Here is a 20,632-nt window from a genome sequence, read left to right on the forward strand (position 1 = left end):
TCCCCAGCCGTGCACACACGTGTGAACACACACCCTGCACACACATCCCCAGCCATGCACACGCGTGTGCACACACACCCTGCACACGCATCCCCAGCCACACACATGCATCCCCATCCATGCACATGTGTGCATGCACACACCGCGGCACACGCATCCCCAGCCATGCACACGTGTGCACACACACCCCTGCACATGGCTCCACAGCCAGGCACACGTGCGTGCACACACGCCTCTGCAAACGCATCCCCAGCCACGCACACGTGTGCACACACCCCTGAACGTGCATCCCCAACCATGCGCGCATGCATGCACATGCACCCTGCACACGCAAGCCCAGCCGCACACGCACACCCTGCACACACGTCCCCATCTATGCACACGTGCGCCCACACGCATGCACACGCACCCCCAGCCACGCACACGTGCGCACCCTTGCACACGCATCCCCAGCCATGCACACACACATGCCCGCGCATCCCCGTCTGCGCACATGCGTGCACACACACACCCTTGCACACGCGTCCCCAGCCATGCACACACATGCCCCTGCACACACGTCCCCATCTATGCACACGTGTGCACACCCACGTGCACACGCACCCCCAGCCCTGCACACACGCGTGTGCACACAGATACCCCCTGCCCACGTGCGGCTGCACCGGTTCCCACACACAACCTTGCCCACCTCGCTCCTGCCCACGTGTGCACACGCGTGTCCCCTCCCTGTGTGCACACATGCACATGTGTCCCCTCCCTGTGCACACACGTGTCCCCCTCCCTGTGCACGCACACACGCGTGTGTCCCCTCCCTGTGCACACGCACACATGTGTCCCTTCCCTGTGCACGCACACACGTGTCCCCTCCCTTTGCACACACATGTCCCCTCCCTGTGCACACACACACGTGTGTGTCCCCCTTTGCACACACGTGTCCCCTCCCTGTGCACACGCACACACATGTCCCCTCCCTGTGCACACACACACGTGTCCCCTCCCTGTGCACATGCACACGTGTGTCCCCTCCCTTTGCACACGCGTGTCCCCTCCCTTTGCACACACACACACGTGTGTCCCCTCCCTGTGCACACACACACACACGTCCCCTCCCTCTGCACACGCACGCACACATGTCCCCTCCCTGTGCACATGCACACGCGTGTCCCCTCCCTGTGCACACACACACGTGTCCCCTCCCTTTGCACACACATGTCCCCTCCCTGTGCACACACATGCACACGTGTCCCTTCCCTGTGTGCGCACACACACATGCGTGTCCCCTCCCTGTGCACACACACACACGTGTGTCCCCTCCCTGTGCACACACGTGTCCCCTCCCTGTGCGCACACACACGTGTGTCCCCTCCCTGTGCACACACGTGTCCCCTCCCTGTGCGCACACACGCACACGCGTGCCACACGCGCTCTCCTACTTGTGGGGCCCGGCCTCGCCGCCCTCCTCCAGGAGCTCGTCCTCGCTGCAGAGGCTGTCGAGGCGCAGGGACCGCGGCCGCCCCATCCCAGGCTCCGCACCCTCCTGCGGGGACAGAGGAGGGTGACAAGGACCCACAGCTGTCCCCTTGTGCCCCCCACCCCGTCCCGCGCCCGATCCAGCCCCAGTGAAGGCTCAGCTCCGTCCCCCCGCCCACCACCGCAGCAGAGCTGCCCCCCCAGCCCTGCCCGGTGTCCCCAGAGCAGCCCAGTGCCACCCCCTCTCCCTTGGGGACAGTCACCCAGCGCCACTCAGCACCCCCACGGTGGGACCCACCTTGTCGCCCATGTCCCCCAGGGCTAATTCCTCCTCCCAGCCGCAGTCCTCGTAGTCCGAGTCATCTGCAAAAGCCAGGGGGGGAAGATGCTGGGGGTCAGCTAGAGTCCTGTCACCCTCTGCCACCCCCTGTCACCCCCCCTGCCTGTCCCCACCAGCGCCAGAGCCCGGGGAGGGGGAGGACGGGTTTCCCCCTCCCTCTGCCCTTGGCAAACAACCCCTCTGGAGGCGGGGTGGGGGGGGGGTGGTTATCCAGGAGTTTGGAAAAGAGCAGGGAAGGGCAAAGTCCCGCCAGTGACAACTCCCGGCGGTGTCACAACCCTCCTGTCACCGCCGGGAGGGGACTTGGGTGCCACCACAGCTTCGCCCCGTAGCTCTTGTTGCTGGGGGGGGTGGTCCCTCCAGCTTGGTTTCCAGGGGGAATTTCCCTCCCCCAGTCCCGGTTCCTCCTCATCCAGCACCCTCAGCAGCAGACACCCCGGCCGGCCGGCACCCGTCCCGCGGGGGACAATTGGCCCCCGACAGCCTGGCCCTCGCAGGTGCCATCTGCCAGCCCTGGTGATGACCACAACCAGGTTTCTTCCTAAATCCTAATCCCGAGGACGCTGTTATGGTCCTGAGGACGCTTTTATGGGCCCGAGGATGCTGTTGTGGTCCTGAGGATGCTGTTATGGTCCAGAGGATGCTGTAACATCCCGAGGATGCTGTTATGGTCCCAAGGATGCTGTTATGGGCCTGAGGATGCTGTTATGGCCCAGAGGATGCTGTTGTGGTCCAGGGGATGCTGTTGTGGTCCAGGGGATGCTCTTATGGGTCCAAGCATCTCTTATGGGCGCGAGGATGCTGTTATGGCCCAGAGGATCCTGTTACGGGCCCAAGGATCCTGATATGGCCCAGAGGATGCTGTTACTGTCCCAAGGATGCTGTTAACATCCTGAGGATGCTGTTATGGTCCAGAGGATGCTGTTGTGGTCCAAGGGATGCTGTTATGGTCCAGAGGATGCTGTTGTGGTCCAAGGGATGCTGTTATGGGCCTGAGGATGCTGTTGTGGTCCAGAGGATGCTGTTATGGCCCAGAGGATGCTGTAACAGCCCGAGGATGCTGTTATGGGGCCAAGGATACTGTAACATCCCAGGGATGCTGTTATGGTCCAGAGGATGCTGTTGTGGCCCAGGGGATGCTGTAACATCCCGAGGATGCTGTTGTGGTCCAGAGGATGCTGTTATGGCCCAGAGGATGCTCTTATGGGCACGAGGATGCTGTTATGGTCCAGAGGATGCTCTTATGGTCCAGAGGATGCTGTAACATCCCGAGGATGCTGCTATGGACCTGAGGATGCTGTTGTTGTCCAGGGGATGCTGTAACATCCCGAGGATGCTGTTATGGCCCAGAGGACACTGTTGTGGTCCAGAGGATGCTGTAATATCCCAAGGATGCTGTTGTGGTCCAGAGGATGCTGTAATATCCCAAGGATGCTGTTATGGCCCAGAGGATGCTGTTGTGGTCCAGAGGATGCTGTAATATCCCAAGGATGCTGTTATGGCCCAGAGGATGCTGTTGTGGTCCAGAGGATGCTGTTATGGTCCAGAGGATGCTGTAACATCCCAAGGACGCTGTTACGGGCCTGAGGATGCTGTAACATCCCGAGGATGCTATTATGGGGCCAAGGATACTGTAATATCCCAAGGATGCTGTTGTGGTCCAGAGGATGCTGTTATGGGCCTGAGGATGTCATTAACATCCCAAGGATGCTGTCGTTGCCCAGAGGATGCTTTTATGGCCCAGAGGTTGCTTTTTTCAGGCCAGGGAGCTGTTTTCAGGCCAGGATGGCCCCCCTACCCCGGCTGCGCGGGGGCGAGTAGATGCTCTCCCTGGGCACGTGTCCCTCCCTCCACACACCCACCCGGCGCTCGCTGCCTTTAAGTGCAGAGGAGCAGCCGGGACACGGGGCAGGAGCCGCTTTCCTCCCCCCATCGCCCCCCCAGCAGCAGAAGGGTAACCCCTCCGTCCGCACCTTCTCCTGCCTTTTGCAACACACCCCGGCTCCCAGTTCAACCAGTGCAGCAGCCCCCAAACCAGGGCTGTGCCCCTCCCCCGATTCCGCATCCCACCCTGCAGCCGGTCGGGGCCCGGTGACCCCCCCACCAAGGAGGGGACCCCCCCACCCTCCTTCAGCCCCCACCGGCCGCATCTGGGGGCCATCCGAAGGCATAATATATTTATCATCTCCGCTGGATTTATTTTTCCTGCGTTAATCGGAGCGGTTGCCCTCAGAGCCCATGCAAACCCTTCGCTCCCCCCTTTCCAGGGCCCCCAAAATGCCCCCCCAAACCGGGGTCTTGCAGCCCCTGAGACAGCCCCCCCGCCCAGCCCAGATAGCGAAGGAGGGGATGGAGTAGGGAGGGACACGGCAAAAGGGAGGAGGAGGAGAAGGAGGAGGAAGGCCCAGCGCCCGTGGCATGGGCAGGAAAACGCCTCAAGGGACAATTTGAGACAAGGGGGAATTTTTTTGGGGGGGGGGGGGGAGGGGGGGACACGACACACCAGTTTGTACTCACCGAACTCAGGCACGAAGGGGAAGGTGGCCTTGGGGAGCAGCTCCGGGGGCTTCGCACGGGGAAGGAGAGCTGGGGGGACGGCGGGGGGTCCGGCGGGGGGAACGGGGACCCCCTCTGGGGCAGGGACACTGCGGGAGAGACGAGCCTTACACCAACCCGCCCCCCCCTTTCCTTCCAACCCCCACCCCCCCCACCCCGCACCCCCAGCCACCCCGGGGGTGCCAGAGGACCCCCAGCCCAGCCAGCTTCACCTCGCCCAAAAGGCATAACCCACCCCAACCCTGCCCACCCCCCCGCACCCCCCCCCGGGGTGATACTGGTGTTTTTCCAGCCGGAAAATATTTCCCAGCCTCCAAAGTCACGTCCCGGCGGCTGCCACCGCGGGCCACGGCCCTTCTCTGCCTCCCAGGGTGGGATGGGGGGTCCCGAGGGTGGGGTGTCTCTGGGGTGGGATAGGGGGTCCCAGAGGGGGAAGGGGGGGCGGTCCCCAAGGCGGGATGGGGGGATCCTGGAGGGGGGTCCTGGCGGGGGGAGGTGTCCCCAGGGCGGGTTTGAGGGCCCCCGGGGGGGGTCCCCAGGGCAGGACTCTCACAGACCCCAGGGGACCCTCGTAGACCCCGGGGAACCTTCATAGAACCCTGGTGGACCCTCGCAGACCCTGGGGACCCTCATAAACCCCAGGGGACCCTCATGGACCCTGGGGGACCCTCACAGACCCTGGGGACCCTCATGGACCCCAGGGGACCCTCGTAGACCCCGGGGGACTCTTGTAGACCTTAGGGGACCCTCACAGACCCGGAGGACCCTCGCAGACCCCAGGGGACCCTCGTAGACCCTGGAGGACCCTCATGGACACCGGGGGACCCTCGTAGACCCCCAGGGGACCTTCATAGACCCCAGGGGACCCTCATAGACCCTGGAGGACCCTCATGGACACCAGGGGACCCTTGTAGACCCCAGGGGACCTTCATAGACCCCGGGGGACCCTCGCAGACCCTGGGGACCCTCACAGACCCCAGGGGACCCTCGTAGACCCTGGAGGTCCCTCATGGACCCCAGGGGACCCTTGTAGACACCGGGGGACTCTCGTAGACCTTAGGGGACCCTCGTAGACCCCAGGGGACCCTCATAGACCCTGGAGGACCCTCACGGACACCAGGGGACCCTCATACACTCTGAGGGACCCTCATAGAACCCGGGGGATCCTCGCAGACCCCGGGGGACCCTCATGCCGGCACCGAAGTCACCGTCCCCATCCCGGCCCCCGCTGCTTCCCCAAGCAGGACCCATCACAGCGAGCCCCAAAGCCCAGCATCGCCCCGCGGCCACCCCGCAGGGACTCTGGGTGGCCACTGGCACCCTGGGGTCCCTGGGGATGGCCACCAGCCATCCCCAGATGGCCAGCTGGGGAGCGGGGGAACTGGTCCCTGGGATTCTCCTCCGCCGGGGGCCGCCCGGCCTCACTTCCCACGGCCATTGCCATGGGAACCGGCCACAGGCAGGGAGGGCAGGCAGGGAAGGCAGGGAGGGCAGGCAGGGAGGGCAGGCAGAGGGTGCAGGCAGGGAATGCAGGGAATGCAGGCAGGGAATGCAGGCAGGGAGGGCATGCAGGGAGGGCAAGGAGTGCGGGCAGGGAGTGCACGCAGGGAGGGCAGGCAGGGGATGCAGGCAGGGAAGGCAGGAGTGCAGGCCGGAAATGCAGGCAGGGAGGGCAGGCAGGGAGGGCACAGGAGTGCAGGCAGGGAGGGCAGGCAGGGAGGGCAGGCAGGGAATGCAGGCAGGGGAATGCAGGCAGGGAGGCCAGGGAATGCAGGCAGGGAATGCAGGCAGGGGAATGCAGGCAGGGGAATGCAGGCAGGGAGGCCAGGGAATGCAGGCAGGGAATGCAGGAGGGAATGCAGGCAGGGGGTGCAGGCAGGGGGTGCAGGCAGGGAGGGCAGAGACAGCTGGGATGCAGCAACTGTCACCCCCAACACGGGCAAGCATCATCCCCACGTGGGCCAGCGTCACCCCCACATGGGCCAGCACCACCCTGACATGGGCCAGCATCATGCCCAACATGGGCAAGCATCACCCCACCATGGGCAAGCATCACCCCCAACATGGCAAGCACCACCGGGACATGGGCCAGCATCACCCTGACATGGGCAAGCATCATCCAGAGATGGGCCAGCATCATCCAGACATGGGCAAGCATCATCCAGAGATGGGCAAGCACCACCCCCCACCATGGGCCAGCATCATCCAGTCATGGGCAAGCATCACCCTGACACGGGCCAGCATCATCCTCAACATGGGCAAGCACTATGCAGACATGGGCCAGCATCACCCTCTCCATGGGCCAGCATCACCCTGACACAGGCAAGCATCACCCCCACCATGGGTGAGCCTCACAGAGATGTGGGCAAGTATCACCCCGACATGGGCCAGCATCATCCCAAAATGGGCAAGCACTATCCAGACATGGGCAAGCATTACCCTGATGTGGGCGAGTATCACTCCAGACGTGGGCAAGCATCACCCTGACATGGGCCAGCATCATCCCCAACATGGGCAAACACTACCCAGACACGGACCAGCATCACCCTGACAGGGGCATCATCCCCGATGTGGGCAAGTATCACCCAGACATGGGCAAGCATCACCCTGACAGGGGCAAGCATCAGCCCCAACATGGGCAAGCATTAACCTGATGTGGGCAAGTATCACTCCAGACGTTGGCGAGCATCACTCCCACCATGGGCCAGCATCACCCAGACGTGGGCCAGCATCACCGCAGGCATGGGCAAGCATCACTATGACATGGCAAGCACCACCCGGACATGGGCCAGCATCACCCTGACATGGGCAAGCATTGTCCAGACATGGGCAAGCATCACCCTCAACACGGGCAAGCATCACCCAGACATGGGCAAGTGTCACCCTGACATGGGCCAGCATCATATGGGTCAGCATCACCCAGACATGGGCAAGTGTCACCCTGACATGGGCCAGCATCATATGGGTCAGCATCACCCAGACATGGGCAAGTGACACTCTGACATGGGCTGGCATCATCCCCACCATGGGCGAGTCCCACCCCCAGATGGGCAAGTATCACCCCCACCATGGGCAAGCATCACCATGACATGGCAAGCACCACCCTGACATGGGCCAGCATCACCTCGACATGGGCAAGCATCAGCCAGACATGGGCAAGCATCACCCCAGAGGTGGGCCAGCATCACCCTGAGGTGGGCCAGTGTCTCCCCAGACCTGGTCTCAGGCAGGGACCCCCAGTGCCCATCACCGAGGCATATCCCCCTGTTACCCCTGTGGTAGCCCAGGTAGCCACCACGCTCGTGGCCCAGGAGCTCCTGCCATGAGCCGGGCCAGTGTCACACCCATGGCGACCCCCACAGCCCGAGCTGCCCCCCCTTCAAGCCACCAGCGCAGCCAGCCCTGTGCCACCCAGAGAGGGCACGTCCCTGTCCCCAGCCCTGGTGGGGACACGTGGCCACTAGCTCCAGCTGGGCCGAGTCACAGCCACAGCAGCAAGTGTCCCACGGCACCCGGTGACCCACGGAACCCGGTGACCCACAGCAGTCAGTGACCGACAGCACCGGCTGACCCACAGTGGCCAGTGACCCACCACAGCCAGTGGCCCACGGCAGCAAGCGACCCACAGCACCCTGTAGCGCCTGGCACCCAGTGACCCACAGCAGCCAGTGACCCACTGCAGCCGGTGACCCACAGCACTGGGTGACCCACGGTGGCCAGTGCCCCCCAGCAGCTGGTGACCCACAGCACCCAGTGACCCACCACAGCCAGTGACCCACACTGGCCAGTGCCCCACGGTGGCCAGTGCCCCCCAGTGGACAGTGACCCACGGCACCCAGTGACCCACAGTGGTCAGTGCCCCCCAGCAGCCGGTGACCCACCGTGGCTGGTGACCCATGGCATCTGGTGACCCACTGCAGCCAGTGCCCCCCAGCAGCCAGTGACCCACAGTGGCCAGTGACCCACGGCACCCAGTCACCCACGGCGGCCAGTGCCCCCCAGCAGACGGCGACCCATGGCACCCGGTGACCCACAGTGGCCAGTGCCCCCCAGCAGCCGGTGACCCACTGCAACCCACAGCAGGTGGAGACCCACGGCAGCCAGTGACCCACGGCGCTTGGTGACCCACAGTGGCCAGAGCCCCCCAGCAGCCGGTGACCCACGGCACCCAGTGCCCCCCAGTGGCCAGTGCCCCACGGCACCCAGTGACCCACGGCGGCCAGTGCCCCCCAGCAGCCGGTGACCCACAGTGGCCAGCGCCCCCAGCAGCTGGCGACCCACGGCGACCAGTGCCCCCCCCAGCAGCAGCCGGTGACCGATGGCGGCCGGTGACCCACAGCAGTTGGCGATCCCCGGCGCCAACGTCCCGCCCTCCCCCCGGCAACCCGTTGCCCCCATCCCTGCCCCACCCGAGGGGCAGCCGCTGTCCCCCGCGGGCCAGTTGCCCCGCGGGCCAGTTAGTTGCCCGCCGTCCCCCGGCGCGGCCGGAGCAGGAAGCAGCCGCCCGAGCCCAAGGGGCGGCCATGGTGGCTCCGGCAGCGCCCGTTTCCCCTCACCCCCTTCCCCGCGGTGGCCGCGCTGGCCATCCCTACCCGTGGTGGGCGAGCGGGGCCCCGTCGGTGCGGCGATGGCGGGGCTGTTGTTGGGGGCGGGGGGGAGGGGGGGGAGGGGGTTGTTGGGGGGTTGTTGTCGTGGGGTGGTGGGGGGGGGGAAGCGGAGCTCGTCACCCCCCCCCGGCACTTCCTGCGCCGCGCTCTCGCCCACGAGCCAAACTTCCTGAGCCGGCAAAGCCGCCACCAAACCGCTGGCCACCGGCCTTGGCCGCTCACTGGCCACCTCCCGGAGTGGGGCAGGGTTGAAGAAGCGTGTCCCCCCCCCGCCCCCGCAAGGCTACTTTGTTGGCGGGGGGGGGGGGTTTGGGGACCACCTCGGTGCAGATGGGGAGGTGGAGACCCCCCCCCCCGCCGTGCCGAGCCGCGGGTGGTTGCCCACCCCATGGGGTGCTAGCCCACCCATAGCCTGCCCTTTGTGGCTCTCAGACCCCCCTCCGGGGGGGGGGGCGGGCAAAGCATTTGCGGGGGGGGGGGGCGGGAAGCATTTTGGCGGGGGGGGTGACCTGCACCCACCTCTACGCAGGCGAGGGCAGGGGTCCTGCCCCCCCAAATCCGGCTGGAGCACGGTCGGGGGGGGGTTCAGCCAGCAGCCCCCCCATTTCCATCCTCGGGGCGGCGGGGGGGCGTCTCACCCAGCACCGTCACACAGAGATGGGGCAACCCCCCCCCCGCCCCCGAACCGGGCTCTGTGTCCCCTTGGGGACCTGCTGGATGCCCCCCCCTGGCTCCAGCAGCACGTCCCTTGGGGCGCTGGGGGGGGTCCTGGGGGGGACCTGGGGGGGGGGCCTGGGAGGGGGGGGTGCTGCTCAGCATCCCGTCTGCGTCCCCCACATGCTCTCCCCCCCCGGCAGGATGCCGGCAGGGAGGTGCTGCGGCTCGGGGGGGTGGGGGGTGTGTGACGAGCCGGGGGGGGGGGCACAGGACACCGCGGGGGGGAAGGGGGGGCTGCGGGCGCTGCTGTCACCAAACCTCGTTTCGCGTCATCCGGCCGCACCAGCCCGTCGTCGTCCCCCCCCCGCCCCCCCAAACCCCGCGACGCGGAGCTGCGGTTCGGGTGTAACAAGTTCATCGGGTCTCAGCGCTGCCGGCACCGGGCTCTGCCCCCCCCCACCCCCCCACCCCACCCCCCCAAGCTGCCGGGGGGGGGGGAACACGACACAGAAACCCAGCCCCAGGGTGCCCAGGGTGGTCTCATCCAGCCAAGCACAAAATAAATCTATCCAACCCCCCCCCGCCCCGCCCCGCCCCCGAAAGGTGCATGGAGGTCGGGAGGGGGAAGAGCCGCAGCCCCCCCGCCCGCCGAGCCCACCGGCGGGATTTGCCCCCCCCCCCGCTACACACATCCCCCCCCCCCACACACACACACCTCCCAAAAGGGGATGGGGACAAAGCTGGGGTGTTCCCGGAGGTTATGACCCCCCCACACACACGCACCGCGACAGTGTGACACTAGGGGGCACCGCTGTCGCGACAAGAGCAGCCACAGCCCCCGTCCGGACCCCCCCCCCCACACATCCCCCCTCCTGATCCCCCCTCCCCCCCCCCCCAGCCCCTCTCCTGATCCCCCCGCCCCGAGTCTGCTGGGGCCCCCCAGGGGGATGTGGTGTGGGGAGGGGACCCCAGGGGGTGTGCTGGGGTCCTGGGGGGGGGTGGGTACCCCCAGGGAGATGCTCGGGATGGGGGGGTTGGGTACCCTAGGGGATGTGCTGGGTGGGGGGGTGTTTGGGGAGGGGGGGGTACCCCAAGAGATATGCTGGGGTCTGGGGGGGTTGGATACCCCCAGGGGGATGTGCTGGGGGGGGGGGGTACCCCCAGGGGATGTGCTGGGGCTGGGGGGGGGGAGCGTGTATCCCCAGACAACCCACACCATCACCCACCCGAGGGTCCCACTCACAAGCCAACACCCCCGTCTGGGGACCCCGCCACCTCGGGGGCGCCCCCAGGCTCATGTTGTCCCCCCCCCCGAAGCCCCCTTACCTCCTCTGGGACACGGCCCTGGGGGGCAGCACCGGGGGACGGCTGGGGGGCGGGGGGGTCTTCAGGGACTGGCACTTGCCCTCCAGCTGATGCCGCTTGGCCGGCAGCGGTGGCCGGGGGGGGGGTGACAACGCTTTCGGGGGGGCGTTTCTCGGCGAAGTGGGGGGGCTCGGCCACCTCCGGGGCCGGGGGGCGGCTGCGGGGGGCGGGGGAGGGCTCGGGGCCATCAGCCGGTGGCGAGGACGGGGAGAATTTGAGGGGGGGGTGACAGCCCACCCTGGGTGGGATGGGGGGGGGCAGCTGGGTGGCCCCCCCCGACTCCACCATCGCGCCGGAGACGGGGGGACACGGGGATTCCTGCGGTTTTTCCTGCCCCGCCGCGGCGCTTTGGCGGAAAATGTGGCGTTTCATGGGCAGGGGTTTCCTGAGGGGGGGCTGGGGGGGGCCGGGGGGGTCGGCGAAAGCTTTTTGCAAGCCCAGGAGGATGCGGCGACGGTGGCCGGGTAGCAGCACCCCCAGGCGAGTGAGTCCTTCGTCCGTTAGCCCCCGGCAATCCTGCACGGACCGCAGCTCGCCCCGCTGGAAGGGCTCCACGTACTGGGCGAGGTGGAGGGCTCCCAGCCAGGCGGCCACCGGCAGGGACCCCCCCGCATCCTCCTCCTCTTCCTCCATGGCGGGGGGGGGTGGGGGGTGTCGGTGCGAGGTGTGTGGCTGAGACCCGACGCCGCTCAGTGCATCTCAGGCCGGTCTCAGCACCTGGAGGGAGGGGGAGGGGGAAGGAAGAAGTCAGGGTGAGCGCGGGGTCAGGAGCGGCCCCAAAATTTCTATTTCCCACTGAAATGGAGTTTTTAAACGCCTCGTCCCCGACCCCCCCACACACACACACACACCTCGGTGTGTCCCCCTCCCTCCGTGTCCCCCGCACCCTGGGGACGCCGGAGGGTCCCGCTGGAGATGACAAGATGTAGGTGCCACCCCCCCCGCCCCTAGGCACGGTGCCACGGTTCTCAGGCTGGGGGGGTGGACAGGGTGGGGGGGGGCCTGAACCTCCCCCCCTCCCCCCTGCAGCCGGACCCCCCCCCCCGGCAGGATACAGCAGTGACAGTGCCGAGGGACAGCGGGATGTCCCAGGCACCTGGCGGGGACGGGGGGGACGGGGCCTGATTTTGGGACAGGGAGGAGGAGGGGGGAGCTGCTGGCTGCCCCCCCCCCCCAGGCCTGTCACCCCCCCAGGGTTGCCTTCCCCCCCCGCCATGACTGTCACCCCCCAGTGATGTTCCGCCCCAGGGCTGTCCCCCTCCAGGACTGTTGTCCCCCCCCCCTACAGCTGTCACCCCCCCCGAGCTGCCACCCCCCATGACTGTCACCCCCCCCCAGGGCTGGGTGGGCAACGGGGGACGGGCCCGATCCTGGGTGGGCAGCCGGAGGAGCGGGGGGACACACACGGGCCACCCTCCCCACGGCGCCGCCAGTGACCCTGGCGCACGTTGTTATTTTGGGGTTTGGTGGCGGCTTTTTTAGCCCCACTGAGGAGGAGGAGGAGGAGGAGGAGGAGGGTTTCCTGGGGCTGGAAATGGGCCGAAATGGGTCAAAACGGGCCCAAGGACAGTCACGCTGGCTCTGAGTCAGGCCCCACCGGACGGCGCTCGCGGCAGCGGGGGACGGTTCCAGCCCCCAGGAGCTTCCCGCTGGTCCCAGTAAAGCCAACCAGCAGCGCCAAAAATCCCTGAATCCGCATAAAAACCCGGGGGGGGGGACCCACCATGCACAGACCAGCCCCGTCCCTCGCCCACCCCCGCAGCTATAAAAAACAACCCATTTCCTATAAAAATAGCCAAGTGACGGCGCTGGGTGACACCGCTGTCACGGGGCTGTGGGTGCTCCGCGGCCCGCGTCCTGGGGACATGGTGACACCGGCGGGGGGGGGCCCCACACGTGTCCCCTTCCTGGAGTCACCGCAAGCATCACCCAGTGCCACTGGTGATGGCAGCACAAGTGCTGGGGCCATCGAGGTGGCGTCGGACAGACCCTGGGGTGGCCATTGCTCCTGTTCATCGGGATGGGGACGGGGAGCAGGGCCAGGGATGAGGACAGGGGACAGGGATGGGGAGCTGGGGCAGGGAGCAGGGACGAGGAATGAAGATGGGAACTGGGGACAGGGAGCAGGGATGGGGACCGAGGACGGGGAGCAGGGACGGGGAGCAGGGACGGGTACTGGGGACAGGGGGTGAGGATGGGAAGTCGTGACGGGGAGCAGGGATGGGGAGCGGGGATGGGGACCAGGGACGAGGCATGAAGATGGGGATTGGGGACAGGGAGCAGGGATGGGGACTAGGGACGGGTACTGGGGACAGGGAGGCGGGGATGGGGACCGGGGACGGGGAGCAGGGATGGGTACTGGGGATTGGGAGCGTGGATGGGGAACAGGGTCCAGGGATGGGGAGCAGGGATGGGAATCAGGGATGGGGACTAGAAACAGGGACTGGGGACAAGGTATGAGGACCAGGGACGGCGATGGGGATAGGGAGCGGGGACGGAGACCGGGATGAAGACTGGGACGAGGAGGGAGGATGGGGAGTGGGACGGGAGCAGGGATGGGGAGCAGGGACGTGGACAGGGTGCAGGACTGGGACTGAGGGATGGAGCAGAGGGATGGACCGGACTGGGACAGGGACACAGACCAGGGATGGGGAGTGGGGACAGGGACTGGGGATGGGGAGCAGGGACAGGGAGCAGGGATGGGGACAGGGATGGGGACAAGGGTCCAGGGATAAGGAGCAGGGATGGGGATCAGGAACAGGGACTAGGGATGGGGACCAGGTATGAGGACCAGGGACGGTGATGGGGATAAGGAGCGGGGACGGGGACCAGGGACGGGTACTGGGGACAGGGAGCAAGGACGGAGAGTGGGGATGTGGACCAAGGATGAGGACCGGGGATGGGGACCGGGGACGGAGAGTGGGGACAGGGAGCGGGGATGGGGACTGGGAATGGGGACGGGGAGTGGGGAGCGGGGACAACGATCGATGGGGACTGGGATAAGATCGGGGATGGGGAGCCAGGACAGGGACCAGGGGTGGGGACTGGGGACAGGGATGGGGGACATGGGGTGGGAAGCAGGGCCAGGGAGCAGGGATGGGGATCAGGAATGAGGACTGGGAACAGGGACCAGGGATGGGGAGCAGGGACACAGATCAGGGATGGGGACTGGGGACAGGGAGTGGGGATGGGGACCAGGGATGGGGAGCTGAGACGGGGATCAGGGATGGGGACTGGGGATGAGGACTGGGGACGGGGAGCAGAGAGTGGGGACAGGGAGCAAGGATGGGGACTGGGAGTGGGGACCGGGATGAGGACTGGGGACGGGGACTGGGGATGGGGAGCGAGGATGGGGACCAGGGATGGGGATTGGGGGACCGGGAGCGGGGATGGGGAGCGGGGACAGGGACTGGGGACAGGGGACAAGGCTGTGCCGAGGGCCGCGTGGCGCCGATGTCACCCCGTGGCTCCCGTCCCTTATCCCCCAGTGGGTCAATCATTCACCGGGGCCCTCGCCGGGCTCCCTGCTCCGGCCTTTAACCCTTGAACCCCCGTCCCAGCCCACACCAGTGCATTCCAGAAGGAAAACCAACCCGCCGTAACCCCTTCACAAGGCTGATGGGGACCCTTTGGGGGCATCGGGGGCAGGGGGTGGTCACCCCATCCCTGTCCCCTCCCTTCCTCCCTTGGGGCTCCCCGATCCGGGCCGTGCTTACCCACCGCATTCCTCCCTGGGATTAGGTGACGCCGTTTTGTAAGAGACTTAAGAGCTGCGTGACAAGGGGCAGGGGGGGCCGAAAACCCGCTGGGGCTGCCATCAGCCGGGGACGGACCCCAGCCACCCCCATCCCAAGCCCACACTGGCCTCAGTGTGTCCCCCCCCCTTCCATCCCGGGGGTGACCGGGGACGGTCCCCGTCGCCTGGACCGAAGGGTCACCCATCCCTCTGCTCTCAAACCGGGGGGCTGGTGGCTTTGTCGGGGGGGGTGGGAGGGGGGGGTCACACAGCCGCCCTGGCCCCACCAGCCCCGCCGGGACACCCCAGCTCAAAAAAGGGGGGGTTTGGAGGCTCTTTTTGAGCTCCAGAGAGACGAGGCACCAGGGACCCTCTCCCCATCCCTGTGCCAGCGCCCCCAGCCCCGGGGACACCCGTGGGCCTTTCCAAAGCAGCGTTAAGCCAAGGAATGGCTGTGCCCCCCCCCTTCGCAGAGTCCCCCCCCTGGGCCCCAGAGATGGGCCCTGGCTTTGCTTCCCGGCAGGGCATCGGCCACCGAGCAGCACCGAGAGGCACCGAGACGCACCAAAAAGCACTGAGTAGAACCGAGAAGCACCAAGGAGCACCGAAAAGCACCAAAAAGCACTGAGATTCACCAACGGCACAAGGGGCACCAAACAGCACCAGGGAGCACCGAGTGACACGCGAGAAGCACCGAGTGGCACCAAGGAGCACCAAAAAGCACCAAAAAGTACCGAGCGGCAGCCGAGAGGCACCGAGAATCATTGAGGAGCACCAAAAAGCACCGAGAGGCACCGAAAAAGCACCAAGAAGCACCAAGAATCACCGAAAAGCACCGAGCGGCACCCAAAAGCACCCTACTGAAAAGATAGTACCGAGCGGCACCAAGAAGCACCGAGTGGCACCGTAAAGCACCGAGAAGGACCGAGTGGCACCTGAGCAGGACCAAGGAGCACCGAGTGACACCGAGAAGCCCAGAGGAGCACCAGACAACACCAAAAAGCACCAGACAACACCAAAAAGCACCGAGGGACACGCGAGAAGCAACCGAGCGGCACCGAGGAGCACCAAAAAGCACCAAAAAGTACCGAGCGGCACCGAGAATCATCGAGAGAGCACCAAAAAAGCACCGAGAGGCACCAAAAAGCACCAAGAACCACCAAGAATCACCGAAAAGCACCGAGAGGCACCGAAAAGCACCGAGCGGCACCCAAAAGCACCCTACTGAAAAGAAGTACCTAGCAGCACCAAGAAGCACCGAGTGGCACCGTAAAGCACCGAGAAGGACTGAGTGGCACCGAGAAGGACCAAGGAGCACCGAGCGACACCGAGAAGCCCAGAGGAGCACCAGACAACACCAAAAAGCACCAGACAACACCAAAAGCACCGAGGGACACAGAAAAGCACCGAGGAGCACCGAACGGAACCGAGGAGCACTGAGCAGCACCAAGAAGCGCCAAACAACACCAAAAAAGCACCAAGGAGCACCGAAAAGCACCGAGGAGCACCAAACAATGCCAAAAGGCACCAAACAGCACCAAAGGGCCCTGAGGAGCATCGTAAAGCACCGAAGAGCACCGAATGGCACCAAGGAGCACCAAACAACACCAAAAGGCACTGAACAACACCAAAAGGCACTGAGGAGCACCGAAAAACACCACAAAGCACCAAATAGCACCAAAAGGCACCAAGGAGCACCGAGAAGCACCAAATGGCACTGAGAAGCACCGAACAACACCAAAAAAGCACCAAACACCGCCAAAAAGCACGCGAGGAGCACCAAACGGCACTGAGAAGCCCCGAGCAGCACCGAGAAGCACCGAACACCACCAAAAAAGCACGAAACAGCCACCAAAACCCACCAACAACAGCGAAAAGCACCGAGGAGCACCGAGGAGCTGTGAACGGCACTGAGACGCACCGAGCGGCACGGGACACCCACCAAAAAAGCACGAAACAGCACCAAAAAGCACCAAACAACACCAAAAAGCACCGAGGAGCACCGAACGGAACCGAGGAGCACCAAAAAAGCAGCAAACAGCACCAAAAAGCACCGAGCGAGCGGCACCAGCGGTAACGAGGGCCAGCTCATTAGGTTAATGAGCTGGGGATGGGATGGACGGGCGGTGGGCTGTGGTTGGGGGGTGGTGGGCCATCGCGCTGCCTTCACCGGCTCCAGCCAGAGCCACGGCCCCCGTGGCCCCCGGCTCTATCCTGGTTGCCCCTAACGAGGTGCTGGTGGGGGCGGCGGTGGCAGAGCCGCTGCCGAGGGGGGGCCGGTGGCTGCCGGGCTTGTGGTGGCACCATCACGGCGGCCGGGCCGAGACGCTGAAGAGGCAGAAGAGCCCGTTGGGCGAGCAGCACCCGTTTTTCCACCCCAAATCCCAGCCCCATCCTTCCTCCGGCGCCGGCAACCCAACCAGCAACGCCTGCCCACAGCCGGGCCTTGCCCTTGGGCTCGTTAAGCAAAGAGAGCTAATTAAAGGAGGGGGCAAAGCAACGGTACCTGGGAGGATGGGGCTGGTGGCCCATGGCCAGTGCGGCGGCTCTGCCAAGCCGAGGACTTCCTCAAACGCCGCTTTGGCGATCGGGAACTTGCCGAAATGCGAGCCTGGGGGGGGGGGGGGTGTTCTCCCGTCACACGGTGGAGGGGGGGCCGAGGGGGAGGGGAACGTGTCGCAATAATAACGGCAAAAGCTCCCTGGCAAAAACTGCGGCATCAGCGCAGCAGCCCGGGGCCGCCGGCCGCCGCCATGGGCGAGCAGGAGGAGGAAGCCGGAGGCCGGTGGCCGGACGAGCCCCGGGTGATGGCGGGGATGGGGCAGGGCCTTCGGGCGAGAGAGGAAGGAAGAAAGTGGGGAGGGTGGTCCCCGGAAAGTGGCACGGCCCCCCCTCGGCACCGGGGCCACCGAGGACGGAGTGCGCTGGGGCCACCAGGACTTGTCAACTCATGGCCACCAGTGAGGGTGGGATGAGTGGCCGGGTAGCCACCAAGTCCCCATCACCCCGGGACCCCCACGGACCCCAAGCCCTCACCCACAGGAGGGTCCCGGAGGACGCGGAGATTGGGGGGGCGGGACTGGTGGGAGCAGGGATGGCCATTGGTGGACATGGTGGCCACCAAGCCACCACACTGCTGGTCACACGGGGCAACCGGTCACACGGGGCAACCAGCCTGGCTCCAAGGGGGTTTTTACCCCTTTCTGGCTAAGTTATGAAAGGATCCTCAGGTGGGACCGTGGCCATCTGGGACAGTGGCCATCTGGGACTGGGACGATGTCCCCGATGTCCCCGGTGTCCCAAGGGAGGGACCCAGCCCGGCAGAGGAGCCGTGGCCACCGTCACCCTCGGGGCCGGGAATCGAAAGCGCCGCTTCCCCCGCACCGAAAACTCGCCGAAGGGGGATCCTCGGCCAGCAGGAACCCGGCCGAAAGCAGAAGCGGGGTGTCGGGGATGGGCCCCCCCTCCGCACCCGAGCCACCCCCGAGCCCTCCCACCCGGGGACCCGCCTCCCCGCGAGGGTCCCGTCCCCCGAGGGGCCGTGGGGGCGGGGGGCGGGGGGGGGGACGGTGAAGCTCTTTCGTTTCCCGGAGCTCTCGGCGGGGGCGCGGTGGGGGGGGTGAATACGGCAAGTCAATAATATCACAGGGTGGGGGGGCCCGGGGCAGCGCGGTGGGGGTGGGGAGTGGGGGGCGGGGGGCAGTTCGGGCGTGTGCGGGGCAGCAAAGGCCGGCGCTGGGAAAGGGGCTGCCGGGGGCTCCGGGGGCTCCTTCTGCTGCCGATTCACCGCCCGGAGCATGGGGGGCGGGGGGGGGGGAGGGGTGGCCAGGAGGGTGATTAGGAGGGGGAGGATGAGGAGGAGAGGGGGAGGAGGGTAGTGAGGAGGAAGAGGAGGAAGGCGAGGAGGAGGGTGATAATGGGGAGGGTGAGGGAGGGGGAGGATGGGGAAGGTGATGAGGAGGGCAAAAATGAGGAGGGTGATGAGGAGGAGCATGAGGAAGGTGAGGAGGAGGAGGAGGGCGAGGAGAGGAGGAGGATGAGGAGAGTGAGGAGGAAGGCGATAATGAGGAGGGTGAGGAGGAGGGTGAGGAGAGTGAGGAAGAGGAAGAAGGTGATGAGGGGTGAGGAGAAGGAGGCAGGACAGCTATAATGAGGAAGGGTGATGAGGAGGGAGGGTGATGAGGAGGAGGAGGGTGAGAAAGTCGAGGAGGAGGAGGAGAAAGGAGGGTGAGGAGGAGGAGGTGAGAGGAAGGTGATGAGGAGGAGGAGGTGAGGAAGGTGATGAGGAGGAGGAGGTAGGAGGAGTGAGGAGGAGAATGAGGAGGGCGATGAGGATGGTGATGAGGATGGTGATGAGGAGGGCAATGATGAGGAGGTGTGACAAGGAAGGTGATGAGGAGAAGGAGGAGGGTGGAGTGAGGAGGAGAGGATTACAAGGAAGGTGAGGAGGAAGATGAGAAGGAGGAGGAGGAGGAGGGGGAGAGGAGGAGGACAAGGAATGTGAGGAGGACGAGGGTGATGAGGAGGATGAGGAAGAGGAGGAGGGTGACAAGGAAAGGTGAGGAGGAGGGGTGAGGAGGAGGAGGAAGAGGGGGAGAAGGGTGACGAAGAGTGAGGAGGAGGAGGGTGAGGAGGAAGGCCTCAGGATCCCGGGGGCAGGGAGCCGGGGCGTTCCTCATTCCCAAGGTCCCGCTCATTCCCCTTCTCCCAGTGACGCGTGTCCTGGGCTGCGGCACCAGCAGGGACACCCCCAGAGCCAGGGACACCCCCGGCACCCCCCACGGCCCCCAGAAAGGGGCAAAACTCCAGGGAAAGGAGCAAAACTCCTGGGAGAAAAGGGGCAAAATTCCCCAGAAAAGGGGCAAAGGAAGCCAGAAAAGGCCCAAAACTCCTGGGAAAGAGGCAGAAACTCCCAGGAAGGGGGCAAAGCTCCAGCAAAGGGGCAAAACACTTAAAAAAGGCCCAAAACTCCCAGGAAATGGGCAAAGACCCTGGAAAAGGGGGCAAAACTTCCAGAAAAGGGGGCAAAGGAAGCCAGAAAAGGGGCAAAACTCCCAGGAAAGGGGCAACATTCCCAGAAAAGGAGCAAAGGAAGCCATAAAGGGCCCAAAACTCCAAGGAAAGGAGCAAAACTCCAGGAAAAGGATCAAAAATTCCTGGAAAAGGGGCAAAACTCCCAAAAAAGGGGCAAAACTTCCAGAAAAGGGGGAAAACTCCTGGAAAAGTGTCAAAACTCTGGAAAGGGGGCAAAGCTCCTGGGAGAAAAAAAGGGGCAAAACTTCCAGAAAAGGGGGAAAACTCCTGGAAAAGGGGCAAAGGAATCCAGAAAATTGTCAAAACTCCCGGAAAAGGGGCAAAGCTCCTGGGAAAGGGGCAAAGCTCCTGGGAAAAAAAGGGCAAAACTTGCAGGAAAGGGGCAAAACTCCTGGAAAAGGGTCAAAGCTCCCAGAAAAGGCACCAATCCAACAGGAAAAGGCCCCCCTTCCTCCGTGGGTGTCCCCCCCCCCATGGCACCCAGCACTTCCAGCTCCCCGGGGGGGGCCTCAGGCACCCACCTCACACCCAGGACCCCCCCCCAGTAGCCGGGTGACACTGTGCCAGGGCCACTCTGTCACACACCCCCCTTTGGCCAGGGGAAGGGCGGGACGCTGCCGGTGGGGACGGGGGGGGGGGGACGGAGGGGGGGGCCATCACCTGCAGATTTGGGATGTCCCCCCCCCGGGGGCAGCATCACCAGCCGGGATGGGGGGAGGATGAGGAGAAGGAGGAAGGCCATGCCGGGGGGGGGGGGGGGTGGGCGGGGGGAGGGGGGGGCACAGCGATGCTCTTTAACCTGCCCCGCCTGGACGGGAAACCCCGAATTATTTTTAGATTATTTTTATTTTTTTCTCCTCAAGCGTG

General features: G+C 65.4%; 2 protein-coding genes across 4 annotated transcripts in view; both read right to left on the minus strand.

The window, feature by feature from the left end:
• Positions 1-20,632, minus strand: part of ARAP1 (ArfGAP with RhoGAP domain, ankyrin repeat and PH domain 1) — a 58,380-nt gene that overhangs the window by 36,975 nt on the left and 773 nt on the right. The window contains 5 exon segments of the mRNA XM_054223039.1: positions 1,434-1,537; positions 1,769-1,833; positions 4,328-4,455; positions 10,957-11,087; positions 11,089-11,712. Of these exon segments, the coding sequence (XP_054079014.1) occupies positions 1,434-1,537; positions 1,769-1,833; positions 4,328-4,455; positions 10,957-11,087; positions 11,089-11,628 (968 nt within the window). The 5' untranslated portion in view covers positions 11,629-11,712.
• On the minus strand, positions 4,928-8,563 carry LOC128918616 (protein diaphanous homolog 1-like). 3 transcript variants are annotated; one of them, XM_054223071.1, is made up of 3 exons: positions 5,293-8,563; positions 5,192-5,212; positions 4,928-5,053 (listed from the first exon to the last, which is right to left on the minus strand). In XM_054223071.1, exon 1 carries the CDS (start codon positions 6,386-6,388, stop codon positions 5,474-5,476), a length of 915 nt encoding a protein of 304 aa, XP_054079046.1. In that variant the 5' UTR covers positions 6,389-8,563; the 3' UTR covers positions 4,928-5,053; positions 5,192-5,212; positions 5,293-5,473. The 3 variants fall into 3 exon arrangements, with proteins under 3 accessions (XP_054079046.1, XP_054079033.1, XP_054079040.1); XM_054223058.1 differs by having other exon boundaries at positions 5,192-8,563; XM_054223065.1 differs by lacking the exon at positions 4,928-5,053 and having other exon boundaries at positions 5,056-5,212.

Source organism: Rissa tridactyla, chromosome 1 (assembly GCF_028500815.1).
Source record: "Rissa tridactyla isolate bRisTri1 chromosome 1, bRisTri1.patW.cur.20221130, whole genome shotgun sequence".
In the NCBI taxonomy this organism is placed as follows: domain Eukaryota; kingdom Metazoa; phylum Chordata; class Aves; order Charadriiformes; family Laridae; genus Rissa; species Rissa tridactyla.